The 25,037-nt window shown below is 53.4% G+C and overlaps 10 protein-coding genes across 10 annotated transcripts; 7 read left to right on the top strand and 3 right to left on the bottom strand.

Annotated features, from left to right (window-relative positions):
- Nucleotides 1-71: 71 nt before the first annotated feature.
- On the bottom strand, nt 72-371 carry CTAM01_01290 (uncharacterized protein; the record flags this gene model as incomplete). The annotated part of the gene is made up of 1 exon (XM_060517332.1): nt 72-371. One exon carries the CDS (start codon nt 369-371, stop codon nt 72-74), a length of 300 nt encoding a protein of 99 aa, XP_060387793.1.
- Nucleotides 372-1,444: 1,073 nt separating this feature from the next.
- Nucleotides 1,445-3,267, top strand: CTAM01_01289 (immunogenic protein; the record flags this gene model as incomplete). Its single annotated transcript, XM_060517331.1, has 3 exons — nt 1,445-1,728; nt 1,786-1,975; nt 2,032-3,267. The coding sequence occupies 3 exons, from the start codon at nt 1,445-1,447 to the stop codon at nt 3,265-3,267; spliced, it is 1,710 nt and encodes a 569-aa protein (XP_060387792.1).
- A 3,060-nt stretch (nt 3,268-6,327) lies between these two features.
- Nucleotides 6,328-6,715, bottom strand: CTAM01_01288 (uncharacterized protein; the record flags this gene model as incomplete). Its single annotated transcript, XM_060517330.1, has 2 exons — nt 6,328-6,355; nt 6,477-6,715. The coding sequence occupies 2 exons, from the start codon at nt 6,713-6,715 to the stop codon at nt 6,328-6,330; spliced, it is 267 nt and encodes an 88-aa protein (XP_060387791.1).
- Nucleotides 6,716-8,315: 1,600 nt separating this feature from the next.
- On the top strand, nt 8,316-10,454 carry CTAM01_01287 (DEAD/DEAH box helicase; the record flags this gene model as incomplete). The annotated part of the gene is made up of 1 exon (XM_060517329.1): nt 8,316-10,454. One exon carries the CDS (start codon nt 8,316-8,318, stop codon nt 10,452-10,454), a length of 2,139 nt encoding a protein of 712 aa, XP_060387790.1.
- A 731-nt stretch (nt 10,455-11,185) lies between these two features.
- Nucleotides 11,186-12,076, bottom strand: CTAM01_01286 (uncharacterized protein; the record flags this gene model as incomplete). The annotated part of the gene is made up of 2 exons (XM_060517328.1): nt 11,186-11,759; nt 11,832-12,076. The coding sequence occupies 2 exons, from the start codon at nt 12,074-12,076 to the stop codon at nt 11,186-11,188; spliced, it is 819 nt and encodes a 272-aa protein (XP_060387789.1).
- Nucleotides 12,077-17,419: 5,343 nt separating this feature from the next.
- On the top strand, nt 17,420-17,782 carry CTAM01_01285 (uncharacterized protein; the record flags this gene model as incomplete). Its single annotated transcript, XM_060517327.1, has 1 exon — nt 17,420-17,782. One exon carries the CDS (start codon nt 17,420-17,422, stop codon nt 17,780-17,782), a length of 363 nt encoding a protein of 120 aa, XP_060387788.1.
- Nucleotides 17,783-18,002: 220 nt separating this feature from the next.
- Nucleotides 18,003-18,329, top strand: CTAM01_01284 (uncharacterized protein; the record flags this gene model as incomplete). The annotated part of the gene is made up of 1 exon (XM_060517326.1): nt 18,003-18,329. One exon carries the CDS (start codon nt 18,003-18,005, stop codon nt 18,327-18,329), a length of 327 nt encoding a protein of 108 aa, XP_060387787.1.
- Nucleotides 18,330-18,345: 16 nt separating this feature from the next.
- CTAM01_01283 (uncharacterized protein) lies at nt 18,346-18,994 on the top strand (the record flags this gene model as incomplete). The annotated part of the gene is made up of 2 exons (XM_060517325.1): nt 18,346-18,362; nt 18,682-18,994. 2 exons carry the CDS (start codon nt 18,346-18,348, stop codon nt 18,992-18,994), a joined length of 330 nt encoding a protein of 109 aa, XP_060387786.1.
- A 242-nt stretch (nt 18,995-19,236) lies between these two features.
- Nucleotides 19,237-19,389, top strand: CTAM01_01282 (uncharacterized protein; the record flags this gene model as incomplete). Its single annotated transcript, XM_060517324.1, has 1 exon — nt 19,237-19,389. One exon carries the CDS (start codon nt 19,237-19,239, stop codon nt 19,387-19,389), a length of 153 nt encoding a protein of 50 aa, XP_060387785.1.
- A 929-nt stretch (nt 19,390-20,318) lies between these two features.
- CTAM01_01281 (hsp90-like protein) lies at nt 20,319-24,961 on the top strand (the record flags this gene model as incomplete). Its single annotated transcript, XM_060517323.1, has 2 exons — nt 20,319-24,797; nt 24,851-24,961. The coding sequence occupies 2 exons, from the start codon at nt 20,319-20,321 to the stop codon at nt 24,959-24,961; spliced, it is 4,590 nt and encodes a 1,529-aa protein (XP_060387784.1).
- Nucleotides 24,962-25,037: the final 76 nt, after the last annotated feature.

Below are 25,037 nucleotides of genomic sequence, written 5' to 3'. Positions count from 1 at the left end.
TCATAGCGACAGGGGATGAGTTACTAAATGCCATGCCCCACCTCCCATTTTAAGGTACAAGTACGTGTACCTCATCGCAAGCATTGAGGCACTCGCTCGTGCTGCTGAAAGTAGGGGAAACTAAAGTATCTTATCTTCTTGCTAGACCAGGGCATCTCGTACCTCAACTGGAGGCTTGATTGTATCCCATTTCCATTTCCCGAGATGCGCATCGCAACCACCAGTACGGAGTAACACCTCAACATGGAGATCAGGTAAGCCGCGTATAATGAGTCGAGAGAGAGGCAGAGATTGACCCAAGGTACGGAACAGAAGAGATAGAAATAAGCAGACCGGAAAAAGAAAGGTAAGTGATGCCATGCCATACACATCACGCAGTATTGAATGCTAGGTGCAGCAGCCTCAGGTATGTGAGTACATCCAGTAAGGTAGGTACATTGGTGACAGGGCCGCGACAGCGAGGGAAAGTACCCCCACTAAAAAGTATCCGTTTGGAACGGCTTCTTTCCCGGACCCCTGTCCTTCATCGCATGCTTGTTGAACCTCACACACACCACACTCGCGACTCACCACTCACACACCTTGGACCTCTCTCGTCCTCCTCACTTTCCTTTGCGCCCAAGCTCTCCAGCAGACCAGCAGACCTCCCATCCTCGTCGCACTTGCCTGCGCTCTCTCATCAAGCTCAGACGACCACTCTGACTGGCCCTTTGCGACCCCTTCTCCCTCTCTCGAGTCTCTCCCCCATCGCTTTACATACGGTCTGATCGTACAGTACTTCGTACCCGCCATACGGTCTACCTACCTCACAGTCTTACACCGTATCGCATTCCCACCGTTCTCGTCCAAGCCATCTACCGCTCATCAACCTCCCACGCCAGTGCCGCCGTCTACCTAGACTGACACTGACTGACACACTTCCACTCATCGGTCGTTCTCTGTCTGTCTGCCCAGCTACCCACGCCTCCCTCCTTCCTTCCTCAAAGTACCTACACACACACTCCAAGGTACCTCACCTCTATCCTACCCGGGGGTAGCCACTCACGACGGGCCCACGCCTCTTTTTTCCTCCTTCGCAAGGGACTGACTGGACCGTGTGAGCCTCCATCAACCGGGCCTCCTGGCAAGGGCAAAGCCTCTTCTCGTCACCCTCTCGCAAATAAGTACCCCCAGCAACCCGCTCTACCTCCCATTTCCTTCTCTCCCTTTCCCGTCTTTCCTCTGCCACCATTTACAGGTCTTCTTTTTTTCTTGCCATTATTCCCCAGAAGAGGTTCTATTCTTGAACTCTTTTATACCCAAGACCTTACACCACCCCCTCGACACGACCAATACAGTACTTTTAGTAGTGCTTTTCTAAAAGACCTTTTCATTGTGATACCCAAGTCTACCGCCTGGCTTTTTGATACCCAATTCCCCTTTCCAACACCACACATCATACACAATGGCCGAAGAACAGAAGCCCGTCGAGGTCCCCAAGGAGACTGTCCCTGCCACCACCACGGCCGAGGCCCCCGCCGCCGAGACGAAGCCCGTTGAGACGGAGACTCCCGCCGCCGCCCCTGTCGCCGCCGAGACTGCCACCGAGACCCCGGCTACCACCACCGCCACCGAGACACCTGCTGAGGCCGCTGCCACTGAGGCTGCTGCCCCCGTTGAGGAGGCCAAGAAGGAGGTTGTCCCCGTCGAGGAGGGCACCCTCGAGCACAAGGGCATTAACTTCCCCAAGTAAGTACAGCGCGCTTCAAGATCATTGAGTCGCATGTGCTAACGGCTATTCCCCAGGAACTTCATCTACTCCAAGGAGTTCTTCTGGTTCGGATCCGATGCTGTCGAGTCCAAGAACCTCTCCTCTTACCTGAAGAGCGAGAAGTCTACCGAGACTGCCCACCACAACGCCGCCTGGGCTTCCCACACCGGCAAGGGTCTCCTCTTCTTCGGTGACAAGACCGCTCCCCAGGGTGTCATCAACTTGGTATGTTTCACACTATGACTTGCACCAATGATATCATGCTAACGATTTTTCTCTAGGCCGATGCCTCTGAGCCTGCTGCCGATGGCGCTAACAAGTTCCATTTCACCGCCAAGGGCCACAAGCACACCTTCAAGGCTGCCAACGCCGAGGACCGCGACAACTGGATCTCCCAGCTGAAGCTCAAGGTCGCCGAGGCCAAGGAGCTCGCTTCCACCGTTACCGAGACTGAGGCCTACAAGACTGCACTGGAGGCTTTCAAGCCCGCCAAGAAGGAGGAGAAGAAGGAGGAGAAGGCTGTCGAGGCCCCCGCTACTGAGGCCGTCACCGCCACCGAGACCCCTGCTGCTGAGACCGCCGCTGTCCCCGCCACTGAGGAGGCCGTTGCTGAGACCCCCAAGGAGGAGGAGGTCAAGAAGGAGGAGCCTAAGCGTCGCTCTGCCAGCCGCAAGCGTGCCTCCATCTTCGGCAGCCTGCTCGGCAAGAAGGAGGAGTCTAAGAAGGAGGAGAAGGAGGAGACTCCTGTTGTCCCCGCTGTCGCCGAGACTCCCAAGGAGGAGACCCCCGCTGTCCCTGCTGCCACCGAGACCCCCGTCGCTGAGGTCCCCGCTGTCGAGGCCCCCGTCACCCCCGCTACTGAGACTCCTGTCGCCGCTGCCACTGAGACCGCTGCTGAGGACAAGCCCGTCGAGGCCGCCAAGGAGGAGAAGAAGCCCCTTCCCACCAAGCGCAACAGCATCTTCGGTGTCTTCGGCAAGAAGGAGAAGAAGGCTGCCGCCGCTGTTGAGGCTGAGACTCCCGCCCCGGCCAAGGAGACCGAGGTCACTCCCGCTGCTGAGTCCGCCCCCGTCATTCCTCCCGTTGAGGCCACCACTCCCCTCGCTGTTGACGTTGCCAACCCTGGCACCATTCCCGTCGAGAACAAGGAGGTCACCCCCGCCACCAACGGCGAGCCCCGCCCTGACCTCAAGGAGAAGCGCAAGTCTTCCCTTCCCTTCGGCTTCGGCAAGCGTGACAAGTCCCCTGCCAAGTCCCCTGCCCACTCCGACAATGAGGAGGCTGAGAAGCAGGAGAAGACCAGCGCCTTCTCCAAGCTCCGTGCTACCATCAAGGGCCGTGGCAAGACTGAGAAGCCTGCCGACAAGCTCGAGAAGACTGAGGAGAAGCCCGAGGAGACCCCTGCTGTCGCCACCGAGACTCCTGCTGCCGAGACCTCCAAGGCCACTGAGGAGCCCGAGAACAAGCCCGAGAACGTCGCTTCTTCCACTCCCGCCCCCGTCACCGCCGCCGCATAGAATGCGAGATGGGGTTCGCTGTCTCTTCGTCGCAAGAGCCAGCGTCGGTCGTCATGATCAACTGAATGAAGCAAAAAACGTATAACAAAACGCCACAAAAAAAGTGCAATAGCATCGGATCGAGATTCGGAGGAAGAGCAACATCACGTGACAACTCATTTCACTTGGATGGGTTTGTCTGGAATCGGACCTGCATTTCAAGATACCCCGTCAAGACTGGTTCTACCTGATACCCTTTCCTATTTCCCTCTTTACACAGCACACGCATCGGAAGGCGAAAACTGGCGGGAGGTGATTCCGTTCCACTTTCAGTCGTTTCGAAGTCATTTCTGCTCCTTGTTTTCTTGTTTTGATTTTGTTTTCCACAAGTATCCTGCTTTGATGCTTTGATACCCAGTTATACCCGTCACTCCAGACAAGAACACGAGAAGAAAATACCCACGACAAAAAATTCGAAGCGCCTTGGTCCGACAAGATGGACGGACCTCTTGTGTGTGTTGGTTCATATCGGGCTAGGGTCAGGAATCGTCAGATTTGAGTTTGGAGATGCTGTTGGTGGAAAAAGACTGCATGGAACCGTCTGTGCTGGCCACTAGGGCCGGTGTCAGCTTGTTCGCATTCACTTAATACTTAATAGAAGCTCGTTGCGTGTTGTCTAGAATCGTGTGTGCGTTCCCCCTTGATCTCTTGCGCCATGTGACACTTGTGACATGTGAGTCAATTTCCTGTGGCTCGGTCTTGTTCGCTCTGCCGTGTACACGTAAGTCATGTCAGTCAGGCCCGTCCGCGTCCTCGACGTTTTGACGTATAAGTCTAGTTTCGATAACGGTCAGTCAGTTATTGTGTCTAAGCATGACAGGTCCAAGCTCACTTACTTCAACTCCGTACCCCATCCTTTTTCACCACGCGAGCTCCGTCCGGATCGAGAGACTGTCGACTTCGTGTTCCAGAAAGGGTCAGTCAACAAGCGTGAAACGGATGCAACGCTACGCGATTTCATGGCCGACTCGTCGTCCATGTACCCCAGGTTTCTGATTTGCGTCAGATGAAGCTGAAATGGTAAGGCAGATTGTCAGATTGAGATTGAGATTGAATCGAGAGGTGCCTTGCGTTTGTCTGTCGCTTGGCATCACATTTGGGCTGGGTTACATCCGCTCTTGAAGACCGCAGGAGTCAGGACGCAGACCCAGGCAAGGAAGGGGTGAGATGCGATCGGATGCAAAGGAGGAGGAAGAACTTCATGTCAGTGCGGAAAGTGACGGCAAAGGCGAAGTGTGTGCCTCTCTTCGTCTTCGTATGGCCTCGTGTTCGAAGCACGAACATAGGTCTCCTCCTTTGAGGGGGAAGCGAACGGATGGACGGACGGATGGATCTCTTTCGCAGTAGCCGCATGTGCCTCAGGTTCGTCTCGCCTCTTCCGTGTGTGCGCGTGTGTTTAGGTGAGGTCTGTATGTCACTTTGGCCGCTCTTCGTATATGCGAAAGGAGGGGTACCGGGGCTGTCGTTTTGGAAGGTGATGTTCATGTGAGGGTGGATGTGTAAGGTCACGGGTGGAGTACGTGTTTGACTGATGCGCACCCAGCGTTGCGACAGGGAAAAGGCGTAGGGCCATCAGTACTTTATGGGCTTGGACGATTTAAGCTTCTTCGGTACAGCGTTCTAGTCCTCAGGATCTTGCAATGTTCCGTGTGAGAGGTCTCGGAGATTTGTACCTGGAGGTGGCTGAGTTGAGAGTCCATGGCGTCGTGTCCATTCATGAGATTGAGGTCCTAGAACTGCTTCCTCTCGTGTATGAGGACAACCCCTTGGAGTCGAGACGAGATATTTTGGGGGAGCGCGGAAGAGCTTTGATATCGGGCTGGCTATTGACGAGCTCGGAGACCTGATAGGGCGGATGAACGGTGGGCTTGGTTGCCGCTCCATGGTCATCGTGTGTGTCTTGCGAGTTCTCACAGAAGAGAGAAAGTGCTGTGATCAAGTTCATCTCGATATTTGTCTTTCCGAGACGGGTTTACGTAAATGTTTTAACTTGAGCCATTTGCTATGACCAGAGCCCAGGAGACCGTTTTTGGGGGTTCTAAAACGGTACGGTATGTACGGTAATGAGCATGGTCCAAAGTAAAGATGTTATCAAAGCTTCCTAAACAAAAGAACGAGTTTTCTTCCCCTGTCTGCCTAGTCTGTCTGTCTCTTGGGATGATGTTGGACAGGCTCAAATGCCTTGACCAATCAACGTCAGTCTAAAGAATTCTCTTTCGAAATCTGGGAATGATCTCGTGGATCGTGAGATAATGACTTGCATACTTAGATTAAGGAAATGTTACGACGGGCCGGGATGCCGAGGGTTGAAGTTGGATGTAAAGTCGGCGCGAATCTCTGTTATCCACATTGCTAGGGTGGGTCGATATCCGCACATACAGGTCTAGACTCTATTCAAGACTTGATAGTGGTGGAGAAGGAGCTGTGGGCTTGTTTTCTTTCCCACTTTATCTTGAACCTTTAATCCTGCTTGTGGGTGTGGATAATGCGAGTAAGTGTTTTCCTGTGGTGGAGAAGGTGATGATGTATTCAGAGGAGACAACGGAAGCAGGTCCGATTTTGAGGTGTTTGAGAGATCTTGAGAATGGAAGCATCAAGATCATGGTCGATATACAGTGTGAGCAAAGTGACAGCAAGTATCCGTAACGTTAGGAAAGGAATAGCACTATTCTGCTCTCGTCATGGGAGCTCGGAAGCGCGCACTCGCCTTAGGCCATGCTGTGAGGCCGATAATTAGGTGTAAAGGGGAAACAACGCCGCAGAAATTGCAGCAAATGGCAACAAGGCAGAGGCATGCTGGAACCTTCGATACTTTAGCGAAGCTAAGCATGGTCAGGAACGAGGGCTGTCGACCATTCTGGCTCGCCACTTTCCCCTCAGCCAACGACAGGAGCGAACAATTTTAGAATTGTATCTAAACACCTAAGAACTTCGCAAGGGATGTTGGGATTTCCTCTAGAACCACCGATGTATTTCCTGCGTGTGTTCGGTGAAGAAGGCGCTTATTGCTTCACTCCAGTTTCAACTTCCTTTGGACGTACCTATCCGTCTGTAAGTAAAATCTTGGCCCTCTCCTAAGCTGGAGGAGAGCACCTCAAGTTGATCCTCTGATTATTTGCCTCAGCATGGAAAACGTGTCACGTGTCTGCTGATGCTCATAGCCTGCCCATAGGTCTGACCTCCCACAGCTCAGGCAAGTCATTAGTGCTGCATGAGACGGTGCTGGTGTAGTCCTGGTCAAGGACAGCCGGAATTCTCGATCTTGAAGATATAAGACAATACCAGGTAATGACGGGCGACTAGAGACTTTCGCCTCGTTCAGCACTGGTCGTAGCCTGTCTCTAAGCTTGTACGAATACGTCGAAGGTGGCGAAGAGGCTGGCCGTAGGCTACCTTCACTTGGGAACATGAATACAAAGAGCAACAGGAAATAAGCACCGCAGAAGGACTCATGCACAATGTTGGATAGACCGATCTAATGAATACTGCAGAAGAAACGACGCCGCAAAGATGATTACTGCTATAGGGACATCTGTGACCGTTTGAGACAACTTAAATACTGAATCCTTTGTATTAATCTGGGGAAAGAATGATGTTCAAGATGAGACGAAATTCCTGTAAGTTACGGTTCAACATGAGCCCATGAAGAAAAGCTTGACCAGATACAATAGAAACCTTCACTTTTATGAGAAGAACATTGCGAATTCAGATGCTATGAGGCTGTTATAAGGGACTCTTGGCTCAAATATATACGTAAGGCAATCTTAGAGCTGTAGCTCTGAGGAATAAAGCTAAAAGAGGCAATGAATGGACTTTGACGGTACTTGTGTCCTGGGGCTCTCGAATGATCAAGAAGCAAGTGCGTACATACGAAATTACTGGAAAAGCGGGAAGTCAGATGGTCTATCATATCAAGCGCTTCCTTATGTCCAATCCTTAGTCTTCGCTTCATTTGAAGTTAGATAAATCCTCGGAGGGCGGCATGCATGTTTCTGAAGCACTCGACGCAGTATAAATGATTGGAAGAGGATAACTTGAATTCTGCGCTCTCGTCAATTGGGTTTGGAGCCCCTGGCTTCGAGGGAGTCCCTTGGACAATCGAGAGCGCTCGTAGTCGTCTTCAAATGAGTTCACTGGCCAAGACAGGCAGGATTCTCTTAACAGGCATTTACTTAGTCAAGGAGCTCAACTCGTTGAAGAACCTCAGAACTTGAGTGACAATCGATTTCAATGAAGAGCTGGTGGCTTATAAAAGTGCTTGTTGGTACTCAATTTATCCTCTTACCCCCCTGAACTTGGCTTTACTGCTCGAACCAGAAGCTGATTGGGATTGTATCTCTGTGGCTTTCGTAACAAGTAATATCCAGCAACACTCTTCTCTATTTGTGAGCCTTGAAGCCGCGATGGAACTTGAATGGTCATAGCTTCCGATCGATCCATGTTCCAGCGAAACAGCAGCAAAGCTAGAGCAGCCTTCATGGTCTCATGTCAAGCTGTATGATCTAGAGCCTACTAAAGACTACCATAAAAGACAAGAGGATTCAAGGCACATAGAAGAGGCTGTTAGATTCAAGAACATTGTCATTCACTCAATCTCATATCTCATTTGATATTGCATCTAAGGGTCGCGGCTCGATCACGTGGTGACAAATACCAAATGAAGGTTAACTCACTTTATTATGTTGAGATATTTCAAAGAAGTAAGAAAAGGTCGAGAGAAGCAGCAAGAGCAACCAAGACATCTTAGAACAATAGCACACAGCGCTCTATAGAATCACTGCTAAAGTGGTTCCAATGTAACTTCACGAACGGCTGACCACAGTCGCTGTTAAAGTAGGCGTCCATGAGGTGAAGTTGACCAACCCGAAAGTCGATGCTTTCGCACAGTGTAAAAACTGTGCGGGAACGGTCCGCATCCCCACTTTAAAATTTCCATGCCAGGCGCAACTGTAAGAAAGCCGGCAGACAAAGTTTGGGATCTCTTCCATTTGGAAACTGCAAAATCAACCATGGATATCCTCAAAGTGTTGTCGCGCGGCATAAAACAGCCTGCTAAGGGTGCCAAGAACGCGAACAAAGGAGCGGCCAACCTGCCATCCGCCGGCAACCGAACGAACCCCCAACTTTTCCACGACGAGGTGTCTTCAGCGCGGGGCAATAAGAGGAAGCGAGGCAAAGAAGAGGTCGAAGAAAAGGAAGAGGAACAACTGCCCGAGGTCGATTTCTTCGCGCCCCCCAAGTCCGAAACCCCCAAAGAATCCGAAAATGCCAAACAGCCCGCTGCGAAAGCCAAAAAGGCCGACAAGGCGTCTTCTGTAAAGGCGACTCTGCTCCCCGAGGACGAGTGCCGACAGATCCTTCGCTCCCACCGACTGAAGCTTACGCTCCTCTCCGAGCGCCACAAGAAGGCCTCCAAGGTCACCAAGAGCAAGAAGAAGAAGGTCGCTGTCGAGGTTGAGAAGGAGACGAATCAGCTGCACCCGCAGCCCTTGACCTCTTTCCGCGAGCTTCGGACGAACTACAACATTGCGCCGCTGCTGGCGGACAACCTCACGCATCAGGGATTCAAGGTGCCGACCGAGGTGCAGCTGGGCGCCTTGCCTCTGCTGCTGAAGCCAGAACTGGCACTGAAAGAAGTGCCGAATAATGAGGAGCTTGGAGATGTCTCAAAGGGTGTGGATTTCCTCGCCGTTGCGCCGACAGGCAGTGGAAAGACGATCAGCTTCCTGATCCCCGCGATCAACTCCATCATGCATAAGAGAGAGTCCAGCGAGGACAAGGATAAGCATGATCTGTCTGCGATCATCATTGCGCCGACAAGGGAGCTAGTTTTCCAGATTGTGAACGAGGGACGCAAGCTGGCCTTGAACTCTGGCATCAAGATCGCCGGCATGAAGAAGGGCATGCGCTTTGCAGTTGCGGAAGAAGATAAGGCCGAGAGCGAGGACGAGGACGAGGACAAGGACGAGGAAGAGGAAGAGAGCGGGAAGTCAGAAGATGATGAGGATGAGGACGAGGACAGCGAGACCGAGCAGGTCAAGTCCAAGTCTGTCGTAAAGGCTGACATCCTCGTCACAACACCCGCACTATTCTACAACTTCCTTACGGCGTCGTCAAAGAAGGATCGCAAAGTTCCGACTGTAACATCATTGATTCTTGACGAGGCGGATGTGTTGTTGGACCCCCTATTCCGCGAACAGACCATGGCGATCTGGTCTGCTTGTCATAACCCGGAGCTGAGAACTACGTTCTGGTCTGCGACTTTCGGGTCAAACATTGAGACTCTGGTGACTGAGGCACAGTTGGCGAGACCAGCATCCAAACCGTTGGTTCGTTTGGTAGTCGGTCTGAAGGACACGGCCGTCCCCAACGTTACACACAAGTTGATCTACACCGCAACTGAGAAGGGAAAGCTATTGGGTCTCCGCCAGCTCCTTCACCCCACAGCAGGAGACGACTCGGGGCCACCTCTCCGGCCTCCGTTCCTGGTCTTCACCCAGACCATTGAGCGCGCCACGGCCCTGGAAGAGGAGCTCAAATACGACATCCCCCTCGCCGCCGGCGGTCCCACCAGAATCGCCGCCCTGCACAGCGGCCTCGCCGACAAGGCTCGCGCGAACATCATGCGTCGCTTCCGCGCCGGCGAGATCTGGATCCTCATCACGACGGACGTGCTCGCGCGCGGCGTGGACTTTGCTGGCGTCAACGGCGTCGTAAACTACGACGTGCCCGGCTCGAGCGCCGCGTACGTCCACCGCGCGGGACGAACCGGCCGCGCGGGCCGCGAGGGCGGCGTCGCCGTTACGTTTTACACGACGGACGATATTCCCTTTGTCAAGACGGTCGCCAACGTCATCGCCGCGAGCGAGAGGCAGGCGGGCAAGAAGGGCGAGGAGGCGAACGTGCAAAAGTGGCTGCTCGACGCGCTGCCGAACGTGAGCAAGGAGGACAAGAAGAAGATTCGGGAAAAGGGCGTCGAGGCGAGGCGGAGCCACGGGGCGGCCATGATTTCGTCAAAGAGTAAGTGGGAGAGGCGCAAGGATGCGAATAGGGAGGGGGCTACGGCCGCGAATAAGATTCGGATTAAGAATGCAAGGAGGGTGGGTGATGACGAGGCTGGCGCCGAATGGGCCGGTATCGATGATTGAGGGAGGAGGTTTCCGTCTTCAAGAAGGCGCTGAAAATAAAAGCGTTTTTCTTCTTGCATTTGGATAGCGACTGGTTCGTACTGCTGTGTATTGCCGTTGATGTGGACTGGCAGCTGGATGGCTCTATGTAGGCCATCTCATCTCAGAATGATCCCAGCCGCTTGACGTGGAACAAATCTGAATCGAGGCGTGAGGCCGCGAAAGTGTCGTTTGAAGGCAAGCTAGGAGGTCATCAGTTGAAGACCTTGCGGTCCGTTTTCAGGTGAACGTGAGAAATGCGTCAGGTCGTTCTTTTGCTATCCCGTGAATATACACACACTTCCGAAAAGCGGTTGGTTTGCTTGGGAGAGTACGTGAAGTGAGGAGGAAACAAACACTTCTCGTCGATTGAACAGAATGCATGAGAAGTTGACACAGACTCTTTCTGCTTTTGATGGAATTGACCTGATTAGCCCATAGTCTTGTAATCTCGAAGTCAAGAGTTGGGTTTTCCTTCTTACTCTCGAATGTATGACTTCATCCGATGGGTGGTATATCAACATTAAAATGGAAATTAAATAGACAATGAAATAATAGAGTTAAAGCCACGCCGGCGCCTCCTAAGACTGTAGAGAATGTAGAAGAAGCGATGTTCTTCACAGCCACCATCATCCATCATCCAAACATTTAAAAGCTCTCCGTCTTTCCACATAATCTTCTCCTTCCCCCCTCCACCAACGCACCATCCGGCTTTAACCATACTGCTGCCTCAACGGCAACTTCCTATCAAGCGTATGGAAAGCCTGCGTCCTGGGCGTGTACGGCACGACCCCGACCCGCGGACTCGCCGGCCCGCCTTTGGCATGCCAATCCCTCATCTCCCACTCCCTCCCCTCCTTCGCATAATCCACCGGCGAGCTGCCGTCGCTGCTTCCCCTGCCATCATCGTCCTCGTCGCCGTCGACTTTATCGCCCGCGTTCGGCCACAGCACGTACAGCGCGATGCCCAAGTTGGCGAGGTAGAGCGCGAGCATGTAGACCGTGACGGCAAAGGTGCCCTTTGCGAGCTGGCAGCTCTTGTAGGCGCTAAAGGGGCGGGCGTAGTCGCACGACTTTGCGATGTACCAGGCGATCGAGGACGGGTAGCGCGGGTCGGCGTGGTCGGGTCCCATTTGGCCGTAGACGGAGACGGTGTAGAGGGCGACCATGGCGACGTTGATGCCGGCGGCGAGGAGGGGGAACCAGAACTTCATGATGAAGGCGACGAGTTTGGTGAGGAGGAGGAAGAGGGTGATTACCGAGATGGCGACGTTGAAGTCTGTGAGTCTGTGATTCCAAAAGTTTTAGTTGTAGTGGTCTTTTGATAGAAGAGGCAACAGAGTAATGGCGAGGACTCACGTTCGTGTCCATACAAAGGGGACCTTGGGGTACGGCTCATAGTTCGCGTAGGCGTAGAGAATCATCTTTGGGTTCGAGTTGAAGCCGTAGGCGTGCCCGACCTCCCAGAGCTTGGTCCGGTAGAGGTCCGGCTGCGCGATGCCGAAGAGAACGAGGAGCGGGACGAGGCCGGCCAGCTCCAGCGGCATGAGCGTCCACATCCATTTCCGCAGCAGCCATTTCCTGTGCAAGATCTTGTACGTCATCTTTCCTTCCTCTCCTTCTGCTCTCCTCCGTTTCTTATCGTGTATGCGTGTTTGATGAGAGGTGTGTCAATGCCCGTGTCGCCTGAGGGGGGGTTTTGTCCTCTTAATGAAGTCGTTGGGTTGTAACTCTCTCCCCTCTCTGTGCCTCTCTTTGCCAAGACTTTTGGGGGTTTAAAGTGAGTTCCTTGTATTCCTAGGCGCGGTTGTTCGCCAAAGCAAACAATGGGGTTTCACATTGGCCAAGTACCCAGCACTCGAACGCAATGAGAAGAAGCTCGCGATCCGACTTGCGGGATTCGAGCTTTGCTGTCGTCTTCGTCGTTTCGACAAGAGGTAGAATCTTCAATAAGAGTGAAGAGTGAGAAAAGGGGACCAAGAGTAAAGAATGAGCCTCTCAATGGGTCGGATGGGGGCAGGGTGACAGTTTAAGGGCCATATCTCCCTCCCTTCTGCAGGTCAAACCATTCGCCGCCGCCCATTTGCTCCATTCATTCATCGCCATTCACCTATCCAAAGAGGGGGACCAGGCGGGCGGGTGGCCGGGTAAGCTCAGGGCAATGGGGGTTGAAAGGGCCGCTGAGCTGCATGTGCCGTGGTTGACCGACGGTGCGCCGTCACAACGGGGAGGTCCAATGAGGAGCGGAGGTGATGAGGGATGCTAAGCGCCGAGTTCGAGAGGGGCCGTTCAATTGGTCGGCCCCCGTGCGGATGAGCCAATGGGGGCGGCAAGATGCGACGTTGCGCACAATACCCGCCTCGATGAGAGCAGGGGGGGCTTCGGGGGTCACTGCTGTTGCAGTATTGAATGCCAATAGGATTGGCCGGTGAATGGGAGGTTGGTTGGCCATGTTGGATTGCACATAATTACTGCAGTACGGACTACGGAGTAGGTGGGTGAGCAAGGTGAGATCAGCTTGTTCGTGCCATGCTGGTGCGATGCAACAGCAGATGCGGCAGGATACCAGCAAGAAAAGTCAGCAAACTTGTCCTTCTTTCTGCAGAAGACACACGACGATGGATGCTTCATATCCCGGAGGTTGAAACCAACAACGTGATTGTGATGATGCTGGAACCGCGCATGGGGTCCATGATGATAAGCGCCCGTTGGGCACATCTTCCCACGATACCCGGATCCGAGAAGCCGGCACCGTACTGGCACGTTGAGGAGTGCCTTAATACCCCAGCTCAGGTAAGGATCGACTGACGACCAAATACATAAGGAGGCAATCGGCTGGATTAACCATTAACCCGAGCAGGCCGCATTCTGATGATCATCCACAATGTATGTCAGCCAGCAAGTGTGGCGAAACACCGAGCAGGCAGTATGCACTACATACTACATGCATTCGCTTGTTCAGCCGGTGTGCTGGTCGACCGAAAATAAGCCTCTATTCTGGCTCTGGTGGTGATCGGAGGAGTGTAAGACAAGGCTGGAGTGCAGTCGTACAAGTGGGTGCATCCCACGCTTGCGGGCTTTTTTGAGCTTATGTGAGCGACCATCTGATCTGCCGGCAGTGAAAGGATGCGGTTGCCAAAGAGATATTAATAGAGGGGCAGAGAGGGATGGGAAAGTACCACGAGAACCAAAATGCGATTTCGGGACCGCCATGTTCTTCAATCCTTAGCCTTGGCCGCGAACGTGTATTGCCACTGTCTATCAACATCGATCGTGTCGTTTGACTTAAACCCGAGTCTCTCGTAGAGTTTGAGCTGTCAAACTAGACTTGACAAGCGTGCACGCAGATCAGTCGGACGAACCATGCGACCCGCTCAACTACGCTCGCCAACAGCCACAAATGCCAGGTCTTTGCAACGTGAACTGCGGCGATCCGTATATCTGGCTGCCTGGCAACAAAGTCGGACCGCTGAAAGACAAGTATTGTGTCTACTAACGGATAGCTGCGTCACTGATAGGTAGATGATCGGATTATCCGTGAAACTAATTCGGCCGGAGCCGATGGCGCCTTGTCGCTGGATCGGAAATGAGAGTCCCATGCGTACAGAGGGAGGTTGGAAACGAGACAATGTTCCTCGCGATGGACCAGAGCACATCTCCTTCTCTTGATGCGAGGAATGCTGCATATTTCACATCGGGATTGTGATCCCCGCAACTCCGACTGGCATTGAAAGGTAATTGAGACCGGGAGACCATTTCTCCTTGCGTCATGACCAACGGAACCAAACCGTTCGATGATACAAATGATCAGGTATTTGCAACCCGCGACTATCAAATACGGTGTCGAAAATGACTGGCCTGCTGAGGTTGCACAAAGTTCCGCTGGATTCGTGGCATGCGTTGTTGAGGATCAGGAGACAACGATAAGTCCGATGTTCGACTATTTTTGAACAACGCAAATCCAAAGACTAGACATGAACCTCGCTGTCTAGTAGTTTTGCGAGTGACTTAGGGATGTGAGCGATTGGTTGGTCATTGAGCGAGTATCGCGGACCGTATAACGGGATAAATCGTCCGGGGGGTTTATAAGCATTCCTTCCTGGCGGAACATCCAATGGGAGGGCCGACCGAGAGCAGTAACATTTTACGGGGCAGGGATACAGGTCGGGAATAAGGCGTATGAGATGGATGGAGGAAAGACACCCTCTGTCACCATACATCTTGACCGAGACAAGGTCGCGAGAGCTATTGAACGGGAAGGGGTCCCGCGCAGGTTCGAAAGCATAGTGCATTCTCCCTGGCTGGGAATGTAGTCTTGTATCCCTTCACCGACAGTCGCGACTCGGGGCGGTGCCCGGATCCGAGGTGAGACTTGGAGAGTCTGAAATCCAACGTTGCCTCGTACGGGGAACAATGTGCGACAGTATCACGGTCCACGGCCTCACGGTTTTTGATCTTCTTGGCGCCAAGGAGATAGCAAAGCCCTTGAACCACCCTGCAAGGCGATCAACACTATGGGTTCAGTGGTTCAGTCGCGAGTATGTAAGCCACATCTCTGCTTGTCTGGTTCGAGAAAGTATTTCGCGATGACGGAATGCGAAGCCAAGTGCCGGGACAGTTGCTAAATGTATAGCCCAGCCAGCCTAGTCTTCCGCACGGAGCCCGGAACAGACAACAGTAGGCCGGCGTCATCGTATGATGACTGCTTTGGGGTAACAGCGGCGTCACTGCTATGGACGCAGGAGATGCACTAGGCGCGAGGTATCTGCATGAGGAGAATACGGATAGAGGCGCTACTATCTCGTCCTTTTTCTCCCGAATCGCTTGAGGACGAGGAAGGTGTCTTGGTCGAAGGCAGTTGGCGCATAGATTGATACAGTATTCCAGGCTGTGTTCTTTTGCTTGTTCTTTTGCCAGGTGGTGCCTCGTCTCTGGGGTAGGGATATCAACATTCGAAAGTAGCGCCCGGATGCGAACAGCAACTGAGACAGATTGAAAGATCCATGTCGCAAAGCTGCTAAACGTTGATCTGCGGGCTGGCGTTGGAGAGGGCAATAGGTTGGTACCTATTCGAAGGTAGGCATCCGTAGTTGGATGTTGACATGTCAAAATGTGAGATTCACACTTTTGGGATGTTGCGGCGGTCAGGCTGGGGGTCACGGAGCCGCAGCATTCAAAAAGGAAATGAAGACTTAACGAGTGGAGGAGCCTGCTTCTGCATCTACGTCTGCAAGCCAACGACGTGGAAGTTGACACTCGTGAGTGAGCTGTGACTGCTTCCTGACAAGAGACTGACAGAACTGACAGGAGCTTCCTTCCGGATTGGGGCCAATGAGAATGGCAGGTGACGATCATCGATCGGCGAGCTCGGAGTGGGGGCGACCACGGTCTGGACCGCGCCAGTTCGAGACCGACAGGGGAGAGCGGATGTCCAGGGCTCTTTCCCTTCTGGTACGGATCCATTACATGGTCAGGTACCCAAGTACTAAGCGGAACCCTGCCCTGCCCTCCGACGTGTGGAGTGGAGCTCCCTCTCGGATCCATTGATCCATTGATCCAATCCCAATGCTTGGCTCGTTGTTGGCTCTTTCCCATCCAGACATTTCGAAGCCATCCGTCGGGTTCGCTTTGCTGCATCTACGCCGTTGCTGACGACGGCGCAACCTTTCGGCTAGGCTTGTGGAATGTTCAAAACCCTCTTCTTTGATTGAATGCGAGAGACATCCTACCTTGAGCACACACACGGTTTATCTTGGGCATGCACCAGATTGACTCGGACTGACGTATGCCCTCTGCCAAGTGCCGGGCGTCACGGAAAGTTCGGCGGGTACCTGGCTTGCCGCTTGAGAAGCTATCTTGATACAAGCGCTAGTCGCCGTCTTCAGCTTTCATTCTTTCTCGTCATCCAGTAATGGACGGGTAATGACAGGGAATAACGGCATAGCATGGCAGTTGCGCGGGATATGCAGGCAGCCCGCAGAACCACGGGGCGAAGCGAGAAGCCGCGAGGACAGAAGCGGACGGATCTTTGGGTCTGTTTGCTCTTGAAATGTGCGCCGTGTTGGTTTCTTTCTTGTCATCGCTTCCTGTTTCGTTTCCAGATGACTCAAAAGAAGCTGCGCCTGTCTGCTAGGATGCATTCCTATGAGGTGGAGTGGGTGAAAAGAGCGAGATACGCGAGCCGTTGCCCGGCCTTGTGGAGAGATGAAGAAGATCATTTGGCCGGCGCAACTTGTCTCCAAGTTGCATTGGCAACATGTTTACTGTGTATGCCGAGCCATTGGAGATCTGCACAAGATTTTAACATCTTGTGTATCTGTAAAGGTGTTGTAAATCTCCAATTCTCCATACGCGGAATGACCAACTGAGGTGGGCCAAGCTTGGGCCTTTTGGTGGACAACGAAACCTTACCTAACTGCGTAGGCTTTATTAGGGCCGTGGAGATACGAAGACAGCAGATTACTCACGATTTGACTTGTACCTGTCTTGGAAGAAAATCGGACACTGCCGGTGATACCTAGTTGTGAAGTTCCAATAGTAAGAAAAGGTCACCGAGTTACGGCTGGGTTGGCGATTGGCATGAGGTAAAGCAGATGAAGTTGGCTAGGTCGTCTGATGCCTGGTGTGGAACTGGGAGTGTCCATGTCTGGAAGTAGCAAAGCCAAGGTTGGAGTGGGAGCAATGTCTTGGCCAAGGCGCAGAACCCAAGAAGTCCAGAGATTCTAGACCGAGTCCAAAATACCACGCTGCCGTCCATCCACAATGCCACCACCACCACCACCCCCAGGCCCCAGCTGTGCGGCGTGCCTGCAGTGCGGTCCACGGGCTACCTATGGAGTGCGGATACCAGCCGACAGCTCCGCCCCCAGTCCTAGTCTCCGCCAGAGCCTTCATCCCATCCGCCCTTTCTTTTTGATTCCTCACACCCATTTTAGGTTGTTCCTCACATGTGCAGAGAGAGGGCTGCCTGTGTGAGCGCAACGGGCGAGCTTGTATATACACCGGCACACAGCTTGTGTCTTGTCATCGCTGGGTGGCCCGCTAGTCCATTGGGATCGAGGAGCCTTCATTCTTCACGTCAACTGATGCTTCCGTCAGTGCTGTTGACGACTGGGCTACCTTACTCACTTACTCAGGAAAGAAGACAAGATGAGATGCATAGATGGACATGGAGTATGCGTGTGTGTGCATATATGTATTTGCCAGTGTCAAGAGCGATGGAAGGAAGTGAGTGGAAAGGTAAAGTAGTGAGACGAAGCAAATGGCATTATCGGATACATCAATTCTGGTGGCTTGTGGTAGTAATGTAGCTAAGGTACGGAAATACGCGATGCCGATCGTACCTACCTACCGTGCCTACATCAAGAGAGATAGCAAAGGGAAGGAAGGACGGGAGAGGACGACCTCGAGTTGGCAAGAATGAACGGGAAGGAAGGAGTTCCGCAGCGGGATAGCCCCGTTGGAAGGAAGGCTCGAAGTATGCAGCAGGTATCAAGGGTACAGTTCCCATTTGTTTGATAATTCCACTTCATGGTCACCTCTCGTCATGCATTTCCAATTCTTGTCCAATTCGCTTCCGTCCCAAACTCCCACGTCTTTTTTTCTCTCTTTTCTTTTTCTGGTCCCTTCCACAGACCCCGAGCCCCCAATCTGCCATACCGCCTCGGCCTTCGAATTACCTTAGTTTGTTACCTGACGGATACTCACAGCCTGACCAGACCAGACCCCCAGTTGCACATCATCCCCATTTCTGTCACTGCCAGCTGCCAAGAAAGGAGCCGACGTACATACATTCGTCCTTCTGCAAGGTCTTCTGCAGTTTGTTGGACTTCTAGACTCTCCCACCTCACACGTTAGATCCATTCGCATAATCATGCCCGCCCACCTACAGTAATAGTTACTAGTAGTCCACCCCCCGGCGCCATATCTCAGCTTTTTTTTCGCGGGACCATTCCAATCCGGCCCAAGTCCCAAAGGTCCTAAACCGGACCAAAGCACGAGAGAAGAAGGACAGACGGTTCCCCAAACATTAACCAATACACGGCGTGCCCTCGCACTGACTCCTCTTTCGACATCGAGATTCCCATTCCGCCTTTCTGTACCATCTCTCGATTCCATCCTACGTCCTCGATCTCCACGTACATCTTCTTACCTATCCACCGCTCCAACCATCGGAAACACAATCAATCACCTTAACGCAGCATCGCAGAGCAGTCCAGTCAGCACCTAGCAGCAGGCCACCAGACCAGACCAGCAGAGCACACCTCGGAGCCATCGCATCGTCAGCCGCTCGCTCGCCTTACGCCTCACTCACACCTCAAGTCGTCTTCAACGGGCCGCCTGCCTACCTTTACCGCTCCGACCTCTACGGGCTTGACCTTGCTTTCTCGTCTCGCGGCTTGCCGCAATCTGACCAGAACTGCACGAAGCACGTTTACCTTCGTAGCCACGCCTTGCAGCAGCAGCAGCAGCAGCAGCAGCAGCAGCACCAGGTCCCCTTCGCTGTGCTTAAGTTCCAGTAGCTTCAGAACCATCACATTCGCCCGTGCCATCATCTCACACACCGCACCTCGTGTGTGGTGTAGATTGCAGGTACACCCTGGATCGCATTCGACCTCATCCTGGTAATTCATCTCTTTCCTTCTACTCCCTTCTAGTCACGGCACTTGATCGTTTGCTTCTGCCGTCCCTTATGCCTTATGACACTCAACGGCGGCTGCCGTAGTGGTGGCACCCTCCCAAAGTTCGGACTGCCAGATTGACGATGACACGCTTTCGGAGTGTTTTCCGGTTGACCATCCCACAACTTTGGGCTACTACCTACTCCGGCCGTCTCGTCTCTGTGGCTGCGATAGTGGCAGTCCCATTGTCGCCGTCCAAGTCCGACAAGTCATTATTGTCTCCTTTATTCGTATAGCCCTGCTGCCATCTGCCTACTTTGCTTTTATCTTGTATCGACCGCGTCGGGCCAAACCTTGCCTACCTATCCAGTTGACAGGACTCCGTACAGTCAGTCCCTACCTTACCTATGGAACCTTCGTCTCCAACCCCCAAAATCCCCATCACCCATCACCCCAGTCGCTGGCTGTATCCGTCGTACTTGCACCTCCAGGCTCAAGGCTCAATCCCACCTTACCCTAACTCACCTTGCCTACCCTATTCAGGCGCGCCCCGATCAAGCCCGCATGTTCCCAGTCACTCCCCTTCCCTGAATCCCAACCCAGGCGTCCGTCCCTTCCAGACTCTTTTTGCTGCAGGCCTTTCCCCTTCCTGTTCATGGCCCGGGCCCGTCAAACCCTCGCTCTATCTCGATCCCCCAATACCCGACTCGCTCGCCAACCACCTGTACCCCGGTTGCAAGGTCAGCTAGGGTAGCAAAGCACACAGCGCCCGTCTGGCCTGGCATCTCCCTGTCGGTGTTTTCTTTTCTTCTCTTTTTCTTACCGCTAGCTCACTGCCCCCCTCCTCCTCTCTTATATGGGAATACCCGAATTTCACTTACCTACGGATACCTACCTACCTTACCTGACTAAGGTAGCGTTGCCCGCCTAAGCCTTTCCCTTCCCGCGGCACCTGGGCTTAGGTTACCCTCACTCGCTCGCTCACCCGTGTCCTGCAAACTGCTGCTCCCGCTTCCCCCCGTGTCATCGTCCACTGTGTCTGTGCTTGCCGTGCGCCTTTCCTTCTGCACTTGCTTCACTCCCGTCTCCGCCGTCGCTAAAAAGGAATCATTTTAGTTTCGGCAGGGGAAGACATCCATAGAGAAGGAGGCCCGAGACGAAAATTTCTAGAACGGACCGACTCTCTCGGCCGCACCTCATCTTCACTCCCTCCCCCCGCGCATTCATGCCGCAGGGTGACGATCGCTTCCCCCAATCCACAATACGACTCCTCGCTCCCCCTTTGCCCTCGACACACCGACCCTACCACGCCCCCGGAAACATCACCACAACTCCGACCACGGCAACGAACCCGACGACGAGGACGACGACGGCCAGACCGACGACGGCGGACCCGTTCGCTACCGTTTCCACCACCGCCGCCGCGAAACCCGAGGCTTCTACAGCCGCCGTATCTTCTTCTTCTTCCAACACGAACGTCAACCACAAGCGATCGGGTTCACAGCCGCAGTCAAGTAACCCACGTTACCATCCCGCCTCGCCCACCTCGACGACATTGAGCCCCGGAGGGTCATGGACAACTCCCGACATTAGTCGGTATGGTTTGACGTATAGCGACACTACTTGCGATCCCTCATTCGACGCCGCGTCTAAGACGCTCCTGACCCCCAGGTCGGACCCGACCTCTCCGACTATCAGGTCGTTTACAGAATCTACCCATCTGTCGAGACCTTCAACGTCCAACGGGAAGCGCCTGTCCGACGACGAAAACGCACACGAACGACCAAACCCGTCACCTCTGAAGAAGGCGCGAACTCGACTGGGGCCACCAGGGCACATTAAGCTGCCAAAACAACCAACTGCGTCAGTCATTCTGGCTAGGCACAACCAAGGGGTCGTCTCCCCTCTGTTCTTCTCCTCAAACAACAAACGACAGATGCCGCCTCGACCAGCTGCTCTCCCTCCCTCCGACGCTGCAGCCGTCCTGCTAGCTCGTCTGAGGGAGGACCAAGACCGCGTTCACACTGTTCGCCTACCCCGCGGAACCGTTCATGCACAAACATCAGCAAGATCTGGGAGTACGCCGGGGAGCAGTAGTCTATCTTCTGCAGACGCCACCCTAACCTCTTCAAAGAGCCCAAATAGCCAGCATCTTCCTCAAGGACTGCAAATTTTGAGAGTAGTTGGCGTGATCGAACTTTTGGAACAGGATGAGCGTCCAACCTTCATCATCGATCTCGCAAATCCCGTCAACGCGCAAAAAACGGGACTGCATTTGCTATACGCCAATGCGGCGCTCAGGGCTTCCGTGGGTGTCTTGGAATTGCTTTCTGTGGAGGGTGACGATGTCATGAAGAACCCCGACTATATCAACTTCAAAACGTGGGCCACGAGCTTCGTCTTGAACCATGAATCCCTTGACGTCTGCCTTCCTTCTCACAGCTATGGTGGCATCACATGGACATGCTCAACCTTGCGCAAACGATTTCGCTTCGTGAGCGGCAACGCTAGCGCCGTATCAGCACCAGCAGACTCGCCTCCGTTAGCCAATGAATCAGCGGTGCTGGAACAGCGGAGTAGAGGGCCGACACCAAATCAGCCATCAATTGTACCCATGGATGACGAACCCGATTACTTTGGTGATGTGGAAGGGGAGCCGCATGAGCTGGATGATACACCAATTGTCGTTGACGATTGTGTGATGATAGACAGTGGTGAGAAGTACCACACTGACGAGTTCACCCAACAGGTCTTCCAAGCAGCGATGATGAGGCCATCGTTTGACTGGACCCGCATTCAAACAACCCCGGATTTGAGTGAACATATCCTATTCTGTCGCAACACCGATTGGGCCTCCACATCATTGGGTCCGTTGGAGCACTGGAGTTCAGAATTGAGGGCCATGGCCAACATGGTTATGGGTAGTCCCCACCCTGCGGCCATGTACTGGGGACGGGACAATGTCGCCATCTACAATGAGGCCTACATTGAGCTTGCCGGACAAAAGCACCCTCAACTCATGGGCATGCGGTATCAGGACGCATGGAAAGAGATCTGGTCGGATATCGAGCCTTTGTTCAATAATGCTTGGACAAATGGGCAGTCAATCATGAAGAACGACAACCAGCTATTCATCCTTCGACACGGATTCCTCGAGGAGACGTTTTTTTCATGGTCAATCATCCCATTACTGGGTTCTGATGGCCAGGTGGTCGGACTCTACAACCCGGCTTTCGAAAATACCCGCCGCAAGGTCAACGAACGCCGGATGTTGACTTTGCGAGAGGTGGGCGAGAAGACAGCTGCTGCTAAGGACGTCAGAAGCTTCTGGCCGCGGGTCAAGGATGGATTGGAGTTCAACGACTTGGACGTACCGTTTGCCCTCATTTACTCCGTGAAGGAAGACAATAGCGAGAGTGAAGTATCTTCTATGCACTCTGGAAGCATAGCACACCCACCATTATTACACCTCGAGGGCAGCTTGGGCGTTCCAGAGGGACACCCAGCTGGGCTACCCCAGCTCGACCTAAAGTCATCAGACGATGGCTTCGCTCCCTATATGCGCCAGTCTATGACGATGCAAGGTGCACCCATCATTCTCTCGTCGGAAGCTGGCAACCTGCCAGCAAAGTTACTTGAAGGCTTGGAGTGGCGAGGCTTCGGTGACCCAAGTAGGACTATCGTTATCTTGCCTGTCCACCCTACCACAGCCGGTGAGTCGGTCGTTGGCTTCATCGTCTTGGGCACCAACCCCCGTCGACCCTATGACGAAGACTATCAGCTTTTTATCCATCTCTTGTCGAGACAACTTGCGACGTCCATGGCATCGGTCGTACTTTTCGAAGAGGAGATCAGAAGAGGACAGAGGGCTGCTCGCTTGGCCGCGATGGATCGTCAAGAATTGCAAATGGAACTCTATTTGAGAACACAAGAGGCAGTCGAGAGCGAGTACAAGTTCTCGCGAATGGCAGAATTCGCACCGGTCGGCATGTTCATTGCCAACGACAAGGGCCTCATCAACTTTGCCAACGATATGTGGTGGCAAATTTCCAGGCATCCCAGAACAGAAGACAGTGTCAACACATGGATGCAAAGTGTGAGGGATGAAGATCGATCGGGCGTCGAACTTGCTTGGAGGAAGCTCATTGAAGACAAGGAAGCCATCACCATTGAGTTTAGGTTCAAATGCAGCCGCCAGAACGGGATGAACACCATCGATACCTGGGTCCTCATGAGTGCTTTCCCAGAGCAGACTCAAGAGGGCGACCTGAAGAGTATCTTTGGTTGCATCACCGATATTTCGCCTCAAAAATGGGCCGAGGATTTCCAGAAGCAACGCAGAGAAGAGGCAGTCGAGCTCAAACGCCAACAAGAGAACTTCATCGACATCACGAGTCACGAAATGCGGAATCCATTGAGTGCGGTCCTCCAGTGTGCTGATGAAATCGTCAACAGTATCACAGAGTACCGCGCTCAACCGCAGGATCCGACACAACTCGACACCCTGTTGGAAAGCTGCACCGAAGCCGCCAGCACCATCAACCTATGCGCCAGCCATCAGAAACGTATTGTCGATGATGTGCTTACCCTTTCGAAGCTCGACTCGCAACTTCTGCTTGTGACACCCGTCGACTCGCATCCGGTCACGATTGTCAAACACGTCATCAAGATGTTCGAGTCGGAGTTAAACACACATGAGATCAAGCTAGACTTCTCGGTAGACAAAGCCTACAGCACTCACGCTGTCGACTGGGTCAAGTTGGATCCATCTAGGCTGAGGCAGGTTCTGATTAACCTCATGACCAACGCCATCAAATTCACCCAAGGCCGTGAGAAACGCGAAATCACCATGAAGATGAGCGCATCCAAGAATATCATCGAGGTTACCCAAAAAGGAGTGTCATTTTTCCCGACCCGTAAAGAGAAGGAGGACGTTCGGGCTTTGACCCAGGAGAAGGATTGGGGAACAGGAGAGGAAATCAACCTCCATTTCTCAGTCCAAGACACAGGCCCTGGTCTCCGCGAAGATGAGAAAAAGCTACTCTTCCAGCGGTTCTCCCAGGCATCACCGCGCACCCACGTGCAGTATGGTGGCTCGGGACTCGGTCTCTTCATCTCTCGCATGCTTGCCGAATTACAGGGCGGCCAGATTGGTGTTGTCTCCGAGAAGGGAATCGGCAGCACTTTCGCATTCTACGTCAAGTGTCGCAAGACGGAATCACCTAGTCTGGAGTCGCCGTCTCTCTCGGCGCTCAACTTGGCGCAACCAGTCAAAAGCGAGCCAACTTCCGCACCATCGACGCCTCCGCTCACAACCCTGCCTAGAAGGGCTTCTATCAAGAAGCCGGTGGCCCCTGCGACGCCGCTGTACGATGTTTTGATTGTGGAGGACAACATTGTTAATCAGAGGGTTCTGCGGAAGCAACTCACAAGCTGCGGCAACACTACATACGTCGCTAACCACGGAGGCGAGGCCCTCGAACAGCTCAAGAAGTCCCGTTTCTGGGCTGGCAACGAGGCTGAGGGCTTTGATCTCAGCGTCATTCTTATGGACCTGGAGATGCCGGTCATGGATGGAATCACGTGTACGAAACGTATCCGTGAATTGGAGAGGGAAGGCACTTTGACTAGGCACATACCAATCATTGCTGTCACGGCATACGCGCGGCCAGAGCAGATCGAGAGCGCGAAAGCCGCCGGTATCGTGAGTGGACCTCCAAACTGCACATATCGAACTTCACTAACATGATGACACAGGACGACGTGATTTCGAAGCCTTTTAGAATACCGGACTTGCTGCCCAAGGTGAAGGAATTGGTTACGATGTACAATGCACCACCTACTACCGAGGCCACGCCCCTGGCTTGAGTAGGAACACGCCCATAGAGGCTGCGTTCGCATAAAGCCTTTGAACCGCATGCGGTCCTGTCCGAAGCGACGGCAA

The sequence above is a fragment of the Colletotrichum tamarilloi genome (assembly GCF_030869305.1).
Source record: "Colletotrichum tamarilloi strain Tom-12 chromosome Unknown Scaffold_3.1, whole genome shotgun sequence".
In the NCBI taxonomy this organism is placed as follows: Eukaryota; Fungi; Ascomycota; class Sordariomycetes; order Glomerellales; family Glomerellaceae; genus Colletotrichum; species Colletotrichum tamarilloi.
The sequence above is the reverse complement of the archived record's forward strand: the minus strand, read 5'-3'. Positions and strand labels throughout refer to the sequence as shown.